The sequence below is a fragment of the Apteryx rowi genome, unplaced genomic scaffold (assembly GCF_003343035.1).
Source record: "Apteryx rowi isolate R43461 unplaced genomic scaffold, aptRow1 scaffold_113, whole genome shotgun sequence".
In the NCBI taxonomy this organism is placed as follows: domain Eukaryota; kingdom Metazoa; phylum Chordata; class Aves; order Apterygiformes; family Apterygidae; genus Apteryx; species Apteryx rowi.
In genome coordinates, this window is record NW_020447342.1 from 1,938,538 (window position 1) to 1,960,630 (window position 22,093).

General features: G+C 44.3%; 1 protein-coding gene across 1 annotated transcript in view; it reads right to left on the reverse strand.

The window, feature by feature from the left end:
- PSD3 (pleckstrin and Sec7 domain containing 3) overlaps positions 1 to 15,614 on the reverse strand; it is a 121,417-nt gene extending 105,803 nt beyond the window's left edge. Inside the window, exon 1 of the mRNA XM_026078739.1 lies at positions 15,574 to 15,614. Within this exon, the coding sequence (XP_025934524.1) occupies positions 15,574 to 15,576 (3 nt within the window). The 5' untranslated portion in view covers positions 15,577 to 15,614. The remainder of the gene's footprint in view (positions 1 to 15,573) is intronic.
- Between the last annotated feature and the right edge of the window lie 6,479 nt (positions 15,615 to 22,093).

The window sequence follows — 22,093 nt, forward strand, 5'->3', positions numbered from 1 at the left end:
ACAGGTAAGTTGTACAAGAATTTTCTTTATATGTCAAAAATCTGAATGTTTTTTGTCATATTAAGTTTAGAAGTGTGTAATGCAGAAGTTGCTTGCAGTTGTTTTTACCACCACCACCACCAAGGAATTTCTTACAATCTTTTCTACGCTGAACTAAGACTACAGTTGAACCAAAGCACTTGCTAACCTGCATGGTTAGCATCAGCTTCACTCCCACCCAAGACATACCTGCAAAACATTTCAATAGCCAAATTCTCTGTCTTCCTAAATCAAAGCGATAGGTCAGATTCTCAACTTGTATTAAACTGGTAACATCTGCTGAAACACACCAACTAAGGATGTGACTGACAAAATGGGATTTGAGGCAGGAAGAGGTTTCTTTCTTCCAGTTAAACCAGAACAGCTTGGGTGATTCTTGGCAGCCTACAAAAACAACAGTTTCATTAGAAACACTGCATTTGACTTTCTCTCTCTGTTTTAATGGCCTAACCCACAGAGTGTATTAAATTGTGAGAGAAGCTGCAAAAGCAGTAGTAATTGGAGTCACCTATTACACACCCAAATCGTTTAAATAACACATAGGTGTGCTCTGCCTGACAATATGCTAACTGGCACCTTGTGGGAATCAGGTAATTGTTGTTTATGGCATGGAAATACTGCATCTATATGGGGAGTTAGCATCTTGGTGAGTTTGTCTGAAGTTCAAGCATGTTACAACCACGTGTGCACATTCTCATTGCGAAGCACAGCTTCAGTTCACTGCAGCAAGGCTTGAGATAAGACCCCTATAGCACAAGAGTGTTAATGTGTAAGTTTAACGTGCTAAAACTTTATGCCTTTGCTGAATTAATCTCAATCAACTCCTCCCCAGAAAGCAGAGTGTTATTAACTCAGCCAAAGCTGCTGTTTTTTTCAAAACATCTCACTGAATTCAAGAATTTGGAACGGTTAGGAGYGCCTGTCAGCAAAACAACACTGCTTACTTGTTACACAGGGGAGGTAAATGAAGAGAGGAGCAAAACCAACTGCACGAGATGCAGGCGGGCCTGGCCGCCTGCCTGGAGCTGTCCTGGGGCAGGAGTCCCTCCACCAGGGTCCACAGGGCCCGCAGGGCAACGGTTGCGTGAGTGACTCCAGCTCCCTTGGGGGAAAGGGAAAGGAGGAAAAGAAGAAAAGGGAAGGGAGGGAAGGGGAGAGAAGGGGAAGTGGAAAGGAAAAGAAAGAAGAAAAAGAAAGGAAACAGAAAAAGGAAAAGAAAAAAATCAGAAAAAATAGAAAAAAAAAGGAAAAGGGAAAAAAGAAAACAAAAAACAGAAAAAGGAAAACAAAAAAACAGAAATAAAAAAGAGGAAAAAGGAAAAGAGAAAAGGGAAAGGATAAAAGAACACAGAAAAAAAGATAAAAGGAAAACAAATGAAAGAGGAAAAAATGAAAACAGAAAAAGAAAAAAGTAAAAATGAAAATGGAAAAAAGTAAAAAAAAAAAGAGGGAAAAGGAAAAAGAAAAGAAAAGGAAAGGAAGAAGGAAGAAGGAAGGCAAAGGGAAAGAAGAAAGTCCTCGGAGAAAAGAGCCCTCAGCTCCGCACGCACGCCGCCCCTTACCGCACCGCCGCCTCCCTCCATCTTCCATCGCCCGCCGCGGCGGATCGCAGCCGCCCGCCGTCCCGCGGTCCGGGCCGAGCCGCGCCGCGCCGTGCTCTGCCGCGCCCCTCCTCCCGGGGCGGGGCTCCCGGGCGGGGCGGGGAGCCTGCCCGCCCGCTTCACAGCCCCGCCCCCTGATTGGCCGCGCGCTGGTGCGGACCGACTCCAGCCCCGCCTCGTCCCCTTCCCATACACGGACAGAGGCCGAGGAAAGGCTCGCGCTCTATTGGCTGGAAGAGGGAGGATAGAACGAACCAGAGCGCTGATTGGCCGTGGGAGAACGCTGCGTCGCGCCCCCTTGCTGTCGCGTGACGCGAGTGGGCGGGGCCTTGGCGCGGGCAGCGGGGGGGCGGGGCCGCGAGGGGATGTGGCGGTTGCTGGCGGGGGCGGCGCGGACCGCGCGCGGCTGCGTGGATRTCGTCCTCGCTGTTCGGGGTTGTCAGGGGCAGAAATTGAGGCTGTCGCGATTTCTGAGGAGTTTGTCAAACCTGGGAGCGGTGGGCAGTCGGCTGCCGGGGTCGCCGGGGCAGGGGCTCGGCTCGGTAACGGCCTCCCGGGTGTGGGAGGCTGCCGCGCGTGGCCCCGCAGCGTGGCCCGGCTGCGGCCTGGGCCCGCTTTGGCCGCGCTGGTGTGGGTCCTCCCGGCACTGCCCCGGCCTCGGGAAACCGTGTTGCGCCCGAGTGACTGGGGGACAGAGGTTCCCTCCTGGGGAGCATCGTGCCAAATGGGGTTTGGCCCGCTGCACTGGGGAGCTCCAAAGTCACAGGTGGAGGAAAGCATTTTTTGAAGTTTCTGGAGAGTGAGCTTAGGAGGGAGGCAGTGTGGAGGAGTAGGATGAGTGAGGCCGAGTGGGTGGCATTGCAGGGGTGCGCTGGGAGTTGGGCAGGGAAAGCTGTAGCTGGCAGGAGCAGGTGGCCCCACCAGAAAAATAGACCACAGTCCCACCGGTGCATAAAAGGAGGCAAGAAGACTCTTTATTCATTGGATGAGACTATTCTTAGTGGGTTGATGTTTCTTATAACAAAATATGCAAAGGATACTTCCCGTCTTTTTCAAGTAATACGCCAGTATTCCAAGGAATACACTGTTATTACAGATACACAAATGTGTTTGCAACTGTACTGCAATCTAATCCAATGAAGACCAGCATTGGGTTCACTGGACAGCCACCTTGCAGAAGTGCAACCCTAATCTACGCCTGTCTGCATRGATATATTTAGTTCATGTCTAATCCCAAAATGTGTCAGTACAGGTGGTTTTGGACAGTTTTAACTCTCCAGTGCTTTTATTGGGGATATTCTGTGTGGTCTGCAAGTAGCATTTTGAGTGAAATGCTTAATTGTGACAAAACTCCATTGAGATATATCAACAGCTCCACAGGACTATTAGTTTCTTACAATTTCCTCTCATTTGTTTGGGAAGGTCTTCTATCTACTAGACATACTAAATAGTTGCATAGTATATTATGCAACTAATCTCATTCAGCCTACTCTGACATTTGTTCCTGTTCAATTTAAAATTAGGGGGTTTGGCACACTAGAGAACATTAGACAGTCTCATTATGTTGTCAATCATTTCTGTTTTAGATCAGCAAATCATTAACAATTACTTCCTTCTTATCCATATGTTCAAAGACTTGGTATGTGATCCTTCCTTTTGTGATCCTTCAGCAGCTGAAGCATTCCTGAAAGGAAATCAGTTAAACATGTGTGGTTAATTTTTGAATGAATTATTCTCAAAGACAGTGGAGTAATTGTGTTTTCACAAAGCCTAGAGATGCTAGACACCTCAAAGAGTTTCTGGATAAATACATATCTTTGCAATTTTCAAGATCGTATTTTAAATATTAATCTTATTTTCATTTTAGATAAATCTTTCACAAGATTAAATACATGCCAAACTAATCATTTTCTTTTTTTTTTCTTTTAAATNAGGAACGAAATGCTGCATGTGCTTTTCGAAAAGATTAAGAAAAAAAAAAAAAGAGGAATTTCAGGATTACCGAAAGAGACACAGTGAAAAACACAAAACAGATTGTGTGTACCCATAACAACAGCGTCTATGAGAGACACTTTCAAAAGTCCACAGGGGTTTAGAACAAGCTGTACTGTGTTGTGCTCCTAAATCTCTTAAGTGCTTTTCAAAGATGCTGGGAAAAAAAAGTCCTTGAAAACTTACTCAGCACAGGGGCTTTTCTTTGCAGCCTCAGTTCAAAAACTAAAGAACACAGATGTCTTCAGTGTGGCCCAATCTAAACATTCAAAACTTTTTTTTTTTTTTTTTTTTTTTGAGAGAGAGAGAGTTCGTTGAAAGTTCTATTGAATCTTTGGGTTTCTGAGCCAATAAGGGCACCCCATCCCATTGTTAGGATTTCTCTAAACATGAACTCTACAAGCTGTCGTTTTTTCATGGGCCTAGTTACAGGAGTTAGCTATACTCATGTACCAGTTAGTAGCTGACAGTCTGGAGAAAGGATATTAGTTGCAGTGTATTTGCATTTTGTTTCACAACAGTCCAAAGCATTGTTTTTTAACCCCAGAAAAAAATGGGAAAAGGCTTTCTGCTGGACATTCTGGTTCACTTGAAGCAGTCTTGCACTGGCTATATGACTGGGAAATCGTTTCCAGTGCATTCATCCAGCACCTGTAGCTTTGCCAGGGCTCCTTCGTGTCCCAGTCGACAATGTTTCAGCAGGTGCAATCTGTTCAGGGCACGGGCATGGCCCCAGGACAGGACCTCAGAGCTGAGTTAGCACTTGTGTGTTGGTAGAGAGTGATTTGCCTTTGAGGAAGTGGAACCAGGAGATGTTTGCACACAAGGCACTCTGCACTACGCTGTTCAAAAGCCAGGCTGACCACAGCCAGCTCTCTGTGCACAGGCTTGAAGTCCTGCAGGTCCTTAAGGAGCACAGCAAAGGCCAGCAAACTGCAGTCACCCACAAGGCAGCGTGCCCACACAGTCTCAAATGCCTCAAATGCAGTGCAGGTGTGGGACAACCCAGCCATCGTGCTGTTATYGAACCCGGCCTGCTCTGACACCCTTGGCACAGTAGGAATTAGCCCTTACAGATCTTGCCACAGGTCCATATGCAGTCTTAGGCTATTTGTGTGTTCAAAAGGTCCTTTTGAATTCATGCAGTTTTGGGGCAAGAAGAAGTTTCATTACAAAGGCCTCTTTGGCCTTCAAATTGATTTACATACATTGCAGTCTGGAGAAGGAGAAAATGATGACCAAAGYGACTAGGACTCATTAATCTCTTTACTTTTTCTCCTTCCCTTACACCAGAGAACAAAGCTGCTGGTGGAAAGTAGTGTTGTTCCAGCTGCTTTTCTGCGATGAAGGGCTTTGGACAGTCCCTGGCAGAAGTGTGTCACCCTGAAGTTACAAACGATCACACTGAGCCCCTACAGCTCTGACACAGCAGCACCCCAAAGGCTGAGGGGGAAGTATAGCACTTCCCCRTCGGCCTCTCCCTCACCACTGGAGCCACACTCCCTGCCAGCCCCAGGGTGATTTCAGCCTTTCACTTCTCCAGCAACAACAACACAAAAGTGTTTGTTCTCTTCCAGGATAAAGGGAAGTCCATGCACAAAACATGATGCATCCTGGCCTGGAGCTGGTGTGGGTAAAAGAGGTGAAGAAACACCATCCCTTTGCTTTCCAGACGAGCAACCAGTGTGGAAGCTCCTTCCAGCAGCGTGCTCCTCCCCACAGGATCTTGCTGTGAGCTGTGTCGTGCAAAGCTCACACTACTGCCACTGTCCCAAACCCCTCTTTCTCACCACCTTCAGCTCCATACTTACTTGAGCTGTGCCACTCTTGCTCTCTGCCCATGCCACCCTGCAAGAGAGCAAGGCCCTAATGTCTTCATCCTCTGGGCCAGGCCTGGAGTACCTGATCTCTCTGCAGGGATCCTTTTCTTTCCCTGCAATTTCCCCCTCCCCCCATCTCAGGCCTCATCCCTGGCTCCCCAGGACCATGCACCTTGCTTAACCACGCTTCCCAGAGAAGTGCAAGACYTGCCTCCTGTCCTGCTCCCCAGCTCAGCAGCACTAGATTCCAGCCATCTGCTTTCTCTGGAAGTGGTCAGCAGAAAATCTGGCTTTTCAGTCCTTTGAACAGGTGGCACCCATCCTTAGGGGTTCACTGCACTGGCCATGAGGCACCACCTCATCTTTCTCTGCCCTGTGTGCCAGAGGCTGAGTGGAGGAGTGAGACCAGTGGGTACCCAAAGGAGCAGTGTGTCATTTGAGCAGTGGGGAGAAGCTGCTTCTTGCCTGTCCATCTGTAGCTGATGCATGCCATTAATCACAGCAGTCCTGAAGGGGTAGAGGGACATGCCAGAGGGCTTCCGCCCCTCTCTCCCAATGAGGCCTCAGGTGCCAAGTGCTTTTTTGCTGCAACTGTTTTCTCACATCTGTTTAATGTGTATCTGAGGCTCCAGGAGCCGGCAAAGGGGCACAGGCTGCAGAGATTCCCCATCTGTGCCACATCTGAGCTGGCTAATGCAGTGGAAAAAAACACCCAGTGTCTGGGTCTCGGAGGAGGTGATTTGCTTTGTCTCCCTCCTCCCAGACAAGGCTGAGGTAATGGTGGTGCAGGCCAGGAGGCAGCTGGAAGCAAAAGCTGATTTTGACAGGAGGGGTGGTGCTGCCCTTTGCAACRTAACTGTGTGTTGCCCAGCCCAGGGTGCCTAGGAGGCAGCTGTGGCCACAGCACTTTAATTTTTTTTTCCTATTTGTGTTCTGTGACAAGAATTTGACCTTTTCTCTCCAATCCAGGCATCTGGCCTGAGTCACCCAGGCATTTAGACTACCAGGAATACGCTCTGTGCAGGAAGACTGGAAGAGGAGAGTGTTTGCTAGCCTGGGGGAGGATAATCCAGCAAGCCTCCTCTGCCATGCTAGCATTTAGCTGATAGTTTGCTTCACTGAAAATGAAGGTGATGGGTTTTGGCACTACCCACCCTGAGATTTGCACGAGGAAAGAAGATATTTCTTACACCATTGGTCATCACTTTCCGCAACATGAGGGCCATATTAAATCCCAAAACAATAATGTGAACAGGCAATCAACAGAGAAAGGGGATATTTTTGTTGTGTTCATGAGGAATCTGCACATTTTGTCAAAAAGGTTTTAAGTCATTTATATCAAAAAATTATTGCAGCAAAAACCGACACAAAAATTGATAGCTTGCTAAGTAGTTAAGTGCTTGTGGCATCTATCGAATGCTCTGAATTGCTTAGGGATTTAAGCTCAACCAAATGGCATGTATTTTAACAAAGTCCAACCTAGAAAAAAAGAAAGAGGCAGGATCCCAACAATCAGCTGCTCTGAGGACGGCAAATACTTAGCTCAGCAAGAATTTTCAGCCTCGTGGAGTGGCTAAGCCACTGAAAATCTCATGGCAAAGGGCACTGATTAGGAGCAGGGAGCTAACAACACCTCAGTATACAGCAGCCAAACTTCTGGTTTACTCTGTCTACTTCTGTCACCTACACTTCAGAACAACTGTTGAGAAATGGGAGAATATTTGAGACCAGATGCCCTTCTAGGAGATATTCTGCAATTGCTTCACTTAGTATGGGAATTGCTGGGGGAAGTTCCCTGGCTCTCATCATCCAAGTGGAAGTCAAAGGATTCCATTCTGATTTTACAAACAATGGGCTCTAGACATCAATTTACTGAGACCAGTCTGTATGTGGCTTCACATTAGACAAGAAACAGAAAGGAGCATTCCCCTAGTAAGGGAAGTCACTGCTGGAAAAGGGATCTGGATGCTTGTTGTTCTGATCGTTCCTCTCAGGGCCTGGAAAGAGGAAAGGAACATTAAAAGTGACAAGGAGATAATGCCTGTACTTTTACTATTGAAGGGGTTGGACAGTTCCCATACTGCCAATTATCAGTTGCTGACCTAGGCACCAGAAGTTGTGTGGATGAACTGGAGAATGAAGTTGACTGTGCCTGAAAAATGTGAGGGCAGCAGGCAAAAGACAAGGCTGTGGACTGGGCCCTGGCCTGATGTTCAGCTAGGTGAAAAAGATACACAAAACTGAATGTGGTGTCAGAAGTTGCTGTATGTGACAGATAACGGTATGAGAAGCTGACAAAAGTTATGCACAGTGCCATGAGGGCGTGGATGGATTCCACAGGTGGGTTAAGGGGGAGGTGTGTGAGAAATGGCCAAACTGCACACATACTTGCTAGGAATGTTTTGGGGACTGGAGCCTTGCAACACCAGTGGTAACCATGTAACCCTGTCAGCTGAAATTGTCTAGATATCAGTATTGAAAATACCAAATTTGGGTACGCATGCAGCAAAACTGTGACCAAAAGAAAAAAGTAATTAGGATGGGTTGTTTCTTTGGGAGGAGAGGAGAAAGGGAGGACTGAAGGCAGTGAAAAGGAGTGTCAGGAAACAGGAAAACGGATAAAAAGCTACGTATTGTGATCAGGACTGCCCAGGGTTGCCTGTCAGGCAGCCCTGCACTTGATCACCACAGCAGGAGCAGGACAATAAGCCAAACCCATTGTTCTGACAGGTCAAACTTGCTTCTGTGGTCAGGAGGACCAAGGGGCACAGGGTGCTTTTCCTCAGCAGCAAGACAAGACCTGGGTGGATGCACAGATTGAGCAACATGGTATCACTGTGTCTGTGCCTGTTTCAGGTCAGGTGGCACTAGCATCTACCCACCATTTCCTAACACAAACAGTTATTTTCTGGGTCATTGATTCAATGGTTTCAAAGGTATTTTCAGCAGTGAAAATACCTTCTCCCCTCCACCAGCCAAAAAAGGAAAAAAGGAGTCTATCACGATCAGTGGTCTATAAATAATAACCAGTCAGTAAACTCTGCAGTTTCTTCCCTGATCCTATTGTTTATTGTGAGATCCCCTCAGAGCAAAGTGAGGAGTACAAGAAACTCACTTCCATTTTATTCCTTCTCATTCAAAGGGGGGAAAACCACATGTAAGCCATCATCCAGGTGCTTGCCAGAAAACAGCTCAGGACATTGCTTTGCAAGTCAAATAGAGATTGTCTCTTTGCATGAGGGAAAGAGAAGGCTGGAAAAAAAAAAAAAGAAAAAAACAGAAATGCCATTACCCACAGATGGAAAAACTGAATTAATCATTTATTGGATTTTCTTCTGTGTGTCTGGATTTTTCTGGCCACAGCTGGGAAAACATTTTTTTTCTTGTTTTACTCAGAAAAACAGAGTCACCATCACAACCCTTTACTTTCTGAATTATGGATGGAAAAGTAGCTATAACAGCAAAAGGGGAGCAGCAGATTTGGAAGTAAGGTCTAGACTTGAGCATGTGTAAATAAGAGTAACCTTTCCCTCATTTCTTAAAAGGAGCCAGGCAGTACTAATAGATAATTATAATAAAACCCAGGGCTGCAGCCATGGCAGAGAACCAGTTAGTGCACACACCAGCTAGTTCACTGGTGTTTCTGCGAGGAGTGGCATGCTGCAAACCCTGTGAGTATCACTGTGTTTCATTTTGGATCTTTCCTTGTAGATTCACAGGCTGGGTCGGCTTTATACCTAGTGCTTCTCTTTCAAGGGTTAACTGACTCTTGTCTTGCTTTTTACTCTGCTGACAGTTCTCTAGGGTCTTGCCATGTCAAGGACTATGGGAAACACGACCTTTCCAGACTCTGCATCTCTTGTCTCCAGAGACTTCACTCCACTTCTTCCTCCATCTGACATGTTCCCCAGGAGGAAAGGAAATGACAAACATTTCCTGCATGGGGAGTTGGACAGTGCTTGTCCTTTAATTGGCCAAAACTAGAGCATTYGATGGAAAAGCTCAAAAGCTGGTTATTCCACCCATCACTCCTTTTTGTGGATCTCTGATTTGACATTTAACTCAGAAGAACAGGGATTTGTTTGACATTTGACTCAGAGAAACAGGAGGCACATGTGTCTCTCCTGCAAGGCCTGTCTCCGGCCTTTAGAAATCTCCTTATTAGCCAGATTCAAACTGAAGGACACAGAAAACCCTGCTGAATCTTCCTGCTTTGGCAAGTTCATGGGTACCTCTTGGATCTCTGTTGTCATCTACTCTCTTCTTAATCTGTTTCCTTCCCCATCTCTATTTTTAATCTTCACTTTTAGCCTTCTCTTCAGTAAAGGACTAGCTGACTGAGTGAGATTTGCAGTGTTCTTTAAGCCAATGACCACAAAAGACAGAGAGAGCAACATACTAAGCAAGCTGATGGTCTCTGTGTAAATTTGCCATGTTTCTGAGTGGCTGATGAGACCATCATCATTAGGCCTGACTTCTTTCAGCCATAAGACAGCAAATAAGTCCCAGCACCAGAAACTGAGCTTGCTTTTTTCCGTCTCAGCTGCTCTCCCTCCTTTTGGGAGCCTTTGGTTTGTTTACCTTCAAGGAAACAGGATTGTCCCCCAATATGAAGGGCAAAAGATGTTTTGGACTGTCCAAGTGGACATTTCTCTTTTTCTGCAAAAAAGAACAATTGAAGCCAAGTTGAACAATAGCTGAAAAACTGTCAAACTGCGGCAGAGATGCACTGGGGGAATTCCATATTAAATATATTTCTGCACGAAAGAGAGAGGGGATAAGGTATATTGTCAAAACAAAAGCCTCCCTTAATGTGCTGCATTTCAACTAAACTCCCTCCTTTTTCTGCCATCTTTCAGAAGCAGCTCAAAAGACTTCTAACAGCGAACTGGATGAAGCAAATGGAAGTCTCAGTCCTCAAATCCTTCACCCTAGCTTAAGTGCTTAGAGTTGTGCAGTCACARCAGAGGAGAAGAATCACATTACCTGGGGGAAAAGTGGCTGGCGTAAAACCAGCTGTACGAGCTCTTTATAGACATGAGATCCTTTAAAGAATGAGTATACTCCTCTTATCTAACTTACTGGGTAGACTGGAAGTGAATGTAGAAGTACCCCATGGTTTTCCTGCCTCTGTGCCTTCCTTCCTTAAGTTCCCTAACTGTGGAGATAGAGTTTTGCATTGCATTGCCTCTTTCCTCTCCAGCTCTGTCCTTCCTTTCCTGCCTACCCCTTCCCACTGTGCATCTGTCTTTCCTTGCCTGCAGTAACTCCTGGGGCATAGATTGTGAAGTTCAAGATCCTGTGAGGAGGAAGCAGAGCAAAAGAAGGATCACAACCTTGGACATCAGGAGAGCAGCTTTTGACCTCTTCAGGGACCTGCTTGGAAGAAATCTGTGGGATAGGGTCCTAGAGGAAGAGGAATCCAAGAAAGCTGGTTGATATTTAAGGATCACCTCCTCCGAGCTCAAGTACAGTCCATCCCAGTGAGCAGGAAGTTGAACAAAGGGGGCAGGAGACCTGCATGGATGAATGAGGAGCTGCTGGCAAAACTCAAACAGAAAAAGGAAGTGTACTGAAGGTGGAAGTAGGGATAGGTAACCTGAGAGGAATACAGGGACTTTGTCTGAGTATGCAGAGTTAGGACTAGGAAGGCCCCATCTAGAATTGAATCTGATGAGGAATGTCAAGAACAGCAAGAAGGTCTTCTATAAATATATCAGTAATGAAAGGAAGACCAGGAGAAATGTGGGCCCCTACTGAATGGGGCCAGGGCCCTTGTGACAAAGGATACAAAAAAGGCAGAGATCCTGAATGCCTTCTTCTCCTCGGTCTTTGCTGGTAAGACCAGCCCTCAGGAATCCCAGGCTTTGGAGACCAGGAAGAAAGTCTGGAGACAGGAAGACTTTCCCTTAGTAGAGGCGGATCAGGTTAGACATTACTTAAGCAAACCAGACATATACAAGTCCATGGGCCCTGATGGGATAGACCCATGAGCGCAGAGAGAGCTGGCTGATATCATTACAAGGCCAAACTCAATCATCTTTGAAAGGTCATAGCAATCAGGAGAGGTGCCTAAGGACTGGAAGAAGCAGATGTCACTCCAGTCTTCAGAAAGGGCAAGAAAGAGGACCCAGGGAAATACAGGCCAGTCAGCCTCACTTCGATCCCTGGAAAAGTGATAGAACAGCTAATTCCAAGCACGTGAACGACAAGAAGGTGATTAGGAGTAGTCAGCATGGAGTCATCAAGGGGAAATCCTGCTTAACCAACCTGATAGCCTTCTACGATGGAATGACTGTCGGGATAGATGAAGGGAGAGCAGCGGATGTTGTCTACCTTGACCTCAGTAAGGCTTTCGACACTGTCTCCCATAACATTCTCATGGTCAAGCTGAGGAAGTACGAGCTAGATGAGCAGACAGTGAGGTGAATTGAAAACTAGCTGAACGGCAGAGCTCAAAAGATTGTGATCAGCAGTGCAAAGTCTAGTTGGGGGCCAGTAACCAGCAGAGTCAATACTGGGTCCAGTACTGTTTAACTTACTCATCAGTGACCTGGATAATGGGACAGAGTGCACCCTCAGCAAGTTTGCTGATGATACAAAATGGGGAGGAGGAGTGGCTGATACACCAGGGGGCTGGTGTATCATTTCACAATTCCCCTCTGAATTTTTAGAGATGAAAGCACCATGGCTCCTTGCCTCATCCTGACTTCCCATGTAAAGAATAGAATCATACACCAATTTATTTACAGGCATCCACAGGGCAAGGGGACCTTCACCTTTGGGAGGGAATGAGGGAGGCAGTTTTTCCTGCCTTCTAATGCACAACACGCATCATACTGGCACCATCAGCCTCAAAAGTCAATCTGACACACACACCTCCTCAGTCCTGTCCCACAGGAAATAGTGCTTAGCAGCAGAAAAGCTAAGGAAGGATGTCAAGAAAGAGAGACCTCCTCTCAAACTGAAGCATCCAGGCATGTATTCATAAAGTGAAAAAGTGCTTTATAAGATCAAATTTATTAATCAAAGGCCATCTCAAAACAATTCCACAAAAACCTTTCCCTAAGTGTGGTTACTCTTAGGGTTTTTACCTTCAGAGCTTGTCTACCCTAGACTTAGTGATTCTTCTGGTTTCCATCCCTTATGCCTGGGTATGGTAACTAGACAGATTCACTAGCAAAGCAAAGTAGCCTATCTGGACTAACAGTGGTGAAAAGCAGGTGTTTTACACAGATGTCAGCAGCATCTTAGATCTTTGGCACTAAGGAAAGTGCAGAGGTGTTCAAAAGTGCTCTTGACAAAACACCCAGGGGAGGGGAGCACACTGTATTCAAGCAGAACAGAAGTTCTCTAGATAGTCCTTTCCCCTCCAGACTAACTTCTGGGATTCTACAAAATGATATTCTTTCTAGGAAAACCTTAGCCAACCTCACATAAATCATTCTGGTCTTGACCTCCGAGAGGAGATGCCAACTATTGCAACTGTGTGGTATGCTAAGATTAAGGGAAATTTACATTTCAAGCCAAGATACTGTGGCTTTGTGTTCTGGCTTCCTGAGACACTGGCATCCTCCTGCAAAATGCCTGTGTATGTTTTCTCCCATTTCATGGTGTGTTTTTTTCTTCTGCCACGGATGATTCAGGCTGGACTGAGACTGATACATATGAAGTCGGTGGGAGGGGAGGAGAAGAGGGGGACATCTGCTTGATGGCCTTTCTTTGGTAGGGTAAATGCCAGCTTTTTACAGCACTATCTGTGTCTGGAAAGACAGAGACAGAGGAGAACTGTTGCAGCTACAGCTACGACTGGATTGACACACAAGCAGCCTTCTGACACAGGCAGAAGTAAGGCACATCATACCACTGTCCCCCCCAAAATAGGGATGTTTATGGCCTGTCACTGTGGGACTTTCATATAGCAGCTACTGCACAAAGGCCTTCTAGGGAATCCTATGTGTGAAGAGAGTATTAGCACCATTAAGAAWGAAGCTCCTAAAAACAAATAAAGCAATCTTATCATATTACAGAGGGGACTAGAATAGATGGATTAGTCATCTACACTGCATTTCACTCTCCATTTTTACTGCAAGCAGCAGGACGCTGCTTCTAACTGGACAAAAGAAAATTCATCCACAGACAGATATATTTCCCCTCATTTTGCTTCTCCGGTCCAACAAGTAGGTAGCAGCCCTTTACACAGGTCAGATGTTGAACAGTAATAGCTCAGCTTTCCAGCAAGTGACAGACTGTGTTTCATATCACTGTCCTAGCTTGCATATTTAAGAGAAAGGTCTCCCTATTCCCTTAGGTCTTAACAACACGTATGAAAACAACCAGGTTTATGCTGTTTCAAGTCCTGTTCACAGTTGTCATGCACTCTTCCCTTCCCAAATCTCTCTCCTTCTATCAGATATTACAATACATTTTCACTACTACATTTTCATGGAGTCACACCAATAAGATCTGCTTCCTCTCCTCAGACAGAGCAGCAAAAGGTAACAAATAGCTAGAAATGACCCTGTGCACCCATAACCCTCCTTAGCTGTCTCCACATGGTGAACACATGAAGGATGGGTGCCGGGTTAACTGGAAACAATTAAGCATATTCACATGGACACAGCAAGCCTCTTCAATGTAAACAAATTGATATTGACTTTGGTGGAAGTGAAAGGTTTCTGCAGATCATTTTCTTGACAGATTTTCTAAACAAATTCCACAGCAGAGAACAGGAGCCTAAGCCAAAAGAGACTTGAGCTGAAGGTATTCTATATCCTGCTAGAGTAACACTAGGGACAGATCACTCTCCCAGGTACAGCACCATGGTAACAACCACTGGTTTGCAGCTGAGAGGGCTTTACTGTCAGGACTGGGGAGTATAGCATTTTCTCCCCTTTATAGCTGCTTTCCTTGAGATAGCCTACCAAACAAAGGGGTTACACACCCTCATGGATTTTAAAGTGTCATTTAAAGAGATGAAAAGCCCTACAGGAACAAGGGCTGGYAAAGCTATTGTAGAGAAGGGAGGCATTGCTCCTCATCCCATGACTGGGAGTATATGCCTAGAGCTACCCACCAAAACTGTGTGTACAAAAGGGACTATTGGAGCTTCCTGTCTTCTTTTCTTATATAAGTCTCCYACAGTATTTCCTACTCCTTTCCAAAGCAGAACCCCAGACCTCCCTCCAAACTCTTCCACTCTCTTTCTTCCCTCCCCAAACAACAGCCTCAGCAAGTATCCTGTAAATCTCCATCCTCTCATTTACATACCCATTTCCTCACAGCAGGACCCAACCTCTCACTCCTCACCACCACAGCCTCCAACACTATTCTCCTCCCCAAACCCAGTCACCAGCACAGGAGCTCTCAATATTCCTGTCTTCCTGCTATACGCCAGCGCTACTGAAGCAAAAGGTCCCAGCCCCACTGCCATACATTCCCTATCTCACGCTCCCTACATCCCAAGCAATCATTTATATTGCTTTTTCCTCCTCTAACTGCTCATTCCCACTCTGCCCCTGGACAGAGATCACCCCTCCGTCAGTGAGAGATGAGTTCACAGACTTGATGTTCAGTGTTACTTTCCACATGAGCGAAAGATCCATGTCCCCACCCATCTCACTCTTATTCCTTCCTGATTTTTGGAAATTATGCCGAATGCCAAATTTAGCCAGGTCCRTTCTCTGAAAACTCAGTTTGAGCCAAGAAGTATCAGTTTTTGTTTGAGCTTTTTTTCTACATTTTCTCCCTAAATGAATTTTTGCTATCATCTTTACTACTAAACCTCCCCTTTACCTCAGCCTTACTTTTCCAACTTTAACTGGATAAAACAGCTCCTGCCTGTTCCTGTACTAGTTCTCAGAAATCATTTTCACAATTTCCATACATCTTCCCCCACACCCTAGATAGCTGTACTAAAAGTCAGACTTAGCAGGCTATACACAACCTATCTCTTTTCTTCCCCTTACTTCCAGGAAATCCTCACCTGACATGCAGATGGCATGAAACRGACAATCCAGTACTCCAGCATGGAGACCAAATCTCCTGCAAAGCAGATTTTATCTGAACAACTGAAGGTGTCTGTGGACRTTGTCTGTCATTCCCCATTCCATATCACTCACCATTTCTATGGGGCTCCAGTGTCAACAGATGAACCTGGTATGTTGCTCCTGAATCCCTGAAATCCAAGAAAGCTTCTTTACTCCTTTTCGAAGAGTATTTATATCATACAAAGTATTTACAGCTCCATCAAACCAACTTTACAACCCCATAGCTATCTCAAGATCAGATCCAAGTCTGAGTTTAGTTCAAGGTAAAAATCCATTCACTCCCACAAGTATGTGTGCTGATCCTTCAGAATAACTTTCCATTTATATTTTTAAATGAAGATGCTGAATCTTTGATAGCTTGTGTGAAAGCAACATGCTGTTTTCCTCCTTTCCCTCGAATTCAGAAAGACTTGTCTCCTGGCCTGAAGAGTTGTATTCCTATTTTCTCAGAGAATTAGAGGATGAAGAGGTATGTAGCAYGATGAAGTGATAACTATCTGAGACAGATGTGAGATACAAGCTTGAGTTCAAAGTCTGCTGGAGAAAGTGAAAAGCTCTCAGTGACTCTTTCGGCCTTTGGTGCCTCCTTAGGTTCTAGAAGTTTTAGGTTCTTTCCAAACTTTAGATTTCCATGGACTGCCTTAAAAAAAAAATATATATATATATATATATATATATTTTTTTTTTAAGTCTGGTTCTGATCCTGCTGAGCACATTCAAACTCTACTGCTTTAAGCATTAGTGGCAAGCAGTCAGTTTGCTCAGGATCAGGCTGTTGTGCAAGTGTTTTCAAGTGCAGGACAAACAATTGTTAATTACAGTTTTACATACTGACAGACTTCTCAGAAGCCCAGGGCACACACTTATGAATTAATCCTCCTACATCAGCTGTCAAAAAGGCAAACCCTAGCATTTTCACTTCACAGATGAAACAGCTGAGGTAGAAAAGTTAAATGACATGATCAAACCACAGATGTAAGTGCATGTTAGAGTTAATATGAAAAGGCTGTTCTTTGCATAGCAATAAACTTTTAGCTTTTAGTCTTTTAGCTTGGCGTCTCTCAGTCCCTAGTAAACACATGCTTCAGTCCTACTGAAGCTTGTCACATACTTAAAAATAGCAGGCACACAAGTTCTTAATAAAACTGGTACCCAAATACCCTAGATTCACATTCAGGTGTTTAGACACTGCTCCAGCAAAGTTCTGAAGCATGAGTTCCAGTGCTTTAACCACACCTGTAGTCCCCATGAAATTGCCAGCCAGCACACTGGTCTCAGGCTCAGAGTAAGCTCAAATTGAGCCCTCAAGGAGGCCCTGAATTTCCATGGGTTGCTTAAGCTTTTCCACAGGTTGCTTAAGCTTGAGCTGTTTGAACTGGGTAGAAGAAGAGGAGAATGATATTCTGAGGCAGTCAAGTTTGTCGCTCCTTCCTCTCTGCTTGAATGGGGAACACTTTTCAGTCAGGTAACATCAAAATAATAAACTTGACTCACAACTCTATTTGTTTAAGGGGATTATCTGAGTGAGACTGAAGCTTTTAACCTCTTTTTGTAAATCATTATTTGTCAGTGTGTTAGTAGCTTCTGTAATACCAACAGAAGATCATTGTTTTCTCTAAGTAAAATATACAAATCTGGCTTTTCCAAAGAACTCCTTTTGCAGCAGTTCTTTAGACACACCTATGAGAAGTAGCCAGATTTACACCAGGGGTTAGCAATAGCCAAGAGAGTAATGGAAAAGCCTTCTACTTTCCATAAAGGGAATGTGGTTATTGACAAAAGAACTTGCCTAAACACTGGCTTTGTTCTCCAAAGAAAAACATACTGCAGATTTATGATGATACAAAACTACCATATCATACAGGACACCAGGAAGCCTTTTTTCCTGCAGGAAATGCAGGGAATGCATTTTTGGAATGCAACATGAAGATTGCATCAGGCCATCTTTGCAYTCAGGCTACAGGCCTCAAGCCATACAGCTACACTTGATGCAGGCTGAGGTTTGGCAGGTACCTCACCAARGAACTATTATGGATATAAAACTTTCAAACACATGAAAAAAAGCCATGCTATATGCATAGAGGTCACCCTGTAGAAAGAGATTGCCAAAGATCCTTTTCCTTCTTTCCKTTAGAAAGCCATGTCTGAATTTAATAAAAGTTAAAARCTCTCTGGGATTCAAGGGATATTCTACAACAGGCTTGTGAAAGAACTGGGAAGGCTTGGCATAAACTCCAGCAAGTTACTGTGGCCATCGTGTGTGGTTGGAGAGCTGGTAGTGAGAAAGAGTGGAAAAGTGAACAGATCCAGGTCTTCTGTCTTGATGGTCACTACAAGCRTGGGTTTTCCTATGGATCAGAGCCCATAAAAGGTTTGGGAGATGTAATAWGCCTGAGGACAACCTGTTGGTTGTGACTAATGGATCTGAAGCCATCAARATCTTCTCTAAAGACCTCAAGACAATTCTCCAGCTGAAAATGCCCCACATGGATTGGAATCATTCTTATTGGATGGCACTATTGAATTCAAATGATATTGCAGTGACAGACTGGACAAATGTGGGGAAAATTCATATCCTTGGAGTAGAYTGGAGAATGACAGCCATCCTGAGGATGAACATGACAGAATGCTTTCAAAGACCAGAGAATATTGCTGTAAATAAGGTACAGTACAGACTGAAACTACTAATACAGCTATGGTTTACCCTGTGGTAAAGATCAAAATGCACAGGATACATTCCAAGCATAGCTCCTTACTCCAGAAGTCCACAGTTCAATCTGAGTGATGTCTGCAAGAACTGCTGTTTTGCTATGAATCATGTGACAAGCAGGCTTAATGGGGTATTCAGGTTTGTCGTACAGTGCTTTGTACTGAGGTTCTCCTTTGTACTGAGGTTCAACCCCTTGCCTTAGCTTCTCCCTCTGATCCCAAAGAAGGCTCTAGCACAGCTGGGAACCAAACCCAGTTTTTCTGGACTCAGTCCAGTCCTTTACCCATAAAGTTGTTTTCATCTCCTGTGCCTACAGGCTGCTGAAATAAACTGGGAGAAGTGCTGAATACTGGATCAAAGAGTCTTCAGTTAGACCAGCCTGGGCAGGGATTTTATATTCAGTGTGTGCCCTTGTGGATTCTGCTGGATTTAACACCCTAGTTTTTGAGGCACAGACTTTCTCCTGAGTGCACAGGCTCAACTAACTCATGGGCAGCCAACAGTCAGATTAAAACAGTGCTCTTTGTAGCCTGTTCTTTTAAGAAAACAGAGCTCGTGGAGTTACACTACCTGTTATCTGTTTGTTCATCTGTCTCCCTAAGTATCTTTTGAACAGGTTAGCTAATTTCAGACAAAAGTAGGACAGAGGTCTCAGGGAAAATTAGGTTAATGGAAATCATTGATTTATGATTCCTCTGAGGCAAAGACAAGGAAAAGCATGTTCCCATGGGCAGCGTTCAGCATTGGCCAGCAGTGCACACATCTAGCCACTTTTTCTTGCCTGATAGAGGTATCCACCAGGGCACAGCCAGGAAATGGACAATACTGATAGGAGTAGTAGGTGATATAGGGTTCAAGTGTAAATAGGAAGTAAGACTTGACAAAACATTGTATTTTCTGTTACCCCTGGTAAAACTTCCTTGTGATTCATGTGCCTTGAGAGTAGGCAAACAAGAGGAGTAGCTTTCTTGATAATTCAACACCAACTGAGCTAGCTCCTGTGAAATACTATCAGCTTTAACTAGAGTGCTCTCATTTTCTTCACTACTAAAAGGAAGAGCTCCTGGTTACCTATGGGCAAATCTTTGCTAAGTATCGAAGTTGTTGCCTTAAGGTTACAGAGAAGGAATCCTGAAGAAAGCAATTGGACCAAGTTATAGTACAACATTCAGCTTTGTCAGCCCTTCCGGAGTCTGTGTTGATCCCAACAAAAACTTCTTTGGGACAGATAAATGGCAAAACTGCATGGCAATATTTAATCCTGATGCACCCCTGATTGCTTTGGCAGCTGCTCAAGATTTAGAGGGCCCTTGTGGGCTGTCAGTGACAAAGGACTGGCTCATGGCAGTAGCTGATTGTTATCTGTAAAAAACTATATGTATAATTAAGAGTTACTTTCAGCAATTGACTTTATCTTAGAAAAGATGTCTAGAGGGAACTCAAAGTCAGGTACTCAAACATATCTCAACCCTTTCAATCAAAGAAGAAAAGGCTACAAGCCAGTTAGCATTTCAGAACTTGCGGATGCTTAGGAGGGGCAGTGATAAGTAAACAAACTACTCAGCATTTGTTCAAAGTATTACCATTTTACAGTAACTTTACTGTTATTGCCCCAAGTATTTCAAGTAATCACCGGGAGCAGACAGCAGCAATCTGACACACCCCTGCTAGCTGAGGGGTTTCTTTGSATTGTCTTCCCATTGTCATTTCATGTCTCATGGATCTTGTATGTCTCAGACTATTATTGGTCTATAGTCCACAGGTCAAACAACACTGATCTAGCCCATCCTAGCTATATGAATGTATGAACATCATTTTAAGCATCCCTAACGATCTCCAAGCCTGGATATCTTACTTTCTCCCATGTATTCCTTTCAAACGTTCACTGTCTTGATGAATGGAAAATATCTAATCTAAATTTCCCTTCCTGTAATTTCAGCCTGCTGCTTTTATCTTACCCACCATGGACAGAGAGAAGAGATTATGTCTCTTTCTCCTGAAGCACTCCTGTAATTATCTGAAGAGGGACTATATGATCGCTCAGTCTTCTCTTCTCTAAATTAAATAACCCCAACTTTTTTCAGCCTTTCTCATAAGTCCCGCCTGTGTAACTTGTATTCAGATAAAGCTTGATAAAGCAAAAATGCAAAAGTCTATGTTCTCAGAAGAGCTGAGCAGTGATTACTGGGGCTACCTGTCACCAAGCAGGAAGAAAATTTTCAAGGCTTAAAGACCATGCATTTTAGGATCTGGAGCTAGAAATACCTAGATTCAAACCCAGCTTCTGCTTTTGCCAGTCTGTCTGGTCCTAGACAAATTGCATCCCAGTTCACAGCTTCTTCACTTGACAGACAGGTCTAGCAATATCAATTTGCTTAACTTAGCATAGCATGGACCAAGGTTAATAAAAAGTTGGGGATTGTGTGCATGCTGTAGAGTGTGGTGGAAGAGTTTATTGATCCAACAGAATTCCAAGTAGACAGGTGTTCTCTTTCAGAAGTTATTTTTTAAATTTTGTTCTAAAATACTACGGATATCTCACCACAGTGACTACATCAAACTGCCAGGATCTCAGTAGCTTCCAAGTAAATATGGGGCAATGCAGGACCTCAGAATACCTGGAATCCTATTGGTAAGTATTGATATCTGAAGCCCTTCAAGTGAATGATTAAACTGTTTTGCTTAACATTATTGTGACTCATGGGTTTCCTACTAGCAAGCTGTCCAAGTCCATTGGAAGGATTTTCTCTAAAATAGGTGTATTCCTCCACCATTGAGATGCTGACTATGAATAATCAGAATGCTTTCTAGTTAGGGTTACTCCTTTGATTTTCTTATTGCTGTAATGAAAATCCACAAGGAAACACTCAATGTTTCATGCCATTTAAAATTTTTCCTACAAAATGGAACTTTCTATACAATCACCATCCTGTACATGTATTTGCCAAAAGACTCTGTATCAAAGCCTCTTATGCAGTTTCATAGGCTTCCTAATTTAAAAGAGAAGTATCTGTTTTGTTCTGTTCTTAATATACTCAATTATTAGAGAGGAGCTGTCTGCTATAACCATCACAAAGAGTGATTTCAGAGCTATTTCAGTGCTATTTCAGAGGATTTTCTTACATAGTGAAAGCATATTTAAAGACACCGATATAGCTTGATTTTACCCTTTATTGAAAGAATGAATCTCATACAGGTAGATGTAAGCAGGCAAAAAGAAATTTGTTTCTTTTGTAAAAGGAAGTGGGTGCTGACTTAAGTTACATTCTGCAGGTGGGCCAAGCCCACTTGCAAACATTCTTCACATCGCACATCCACTCAACTCATACCTGTCTACTTGCAGTCATAAAAGCGCTACAGTCACTCCTATGTGGTATGAGGAGTGCTGAGGTGAATCTCACAGGTCGTACTGCCTAGTACCACTCTAGGGGTTGCTTCGAGGAACACTGTGGCTGAACTTGTCTGTTCTGGTCTGTCTCCATCTTCTTAGCTTAGTTTATTCAACTGAGCTATATCCTGCTCAACACGTTCAACCTGTGCTAACTATGACTCTCTTACACGTAGGTGAAGTAGTTCAGACTTCAGTTGTGCTCTCCTTGCACCAGGAAGCAGCTTGGAATGGAAGCAATGGTGAGGAGACCAYGCTGGCCAGATGTGGAGGTAGCTGACGTGTACTGCAATAGCTGTAAATTCCCCTTACACACACACATTCCCTTAACACAAAACTACCACTCATTACCCTCAAGAGCAGCAGTGTCTCCTCAGTTTTGACAAGAGACACTGTATAACTGAGGAACTTATCTTGCAGTACCAAGAAAAGCAAGTTTTCTACAGCGTGAGGGAAGAACTAAGGCAGAAACAGAGGCCTACAATCAGTATCAA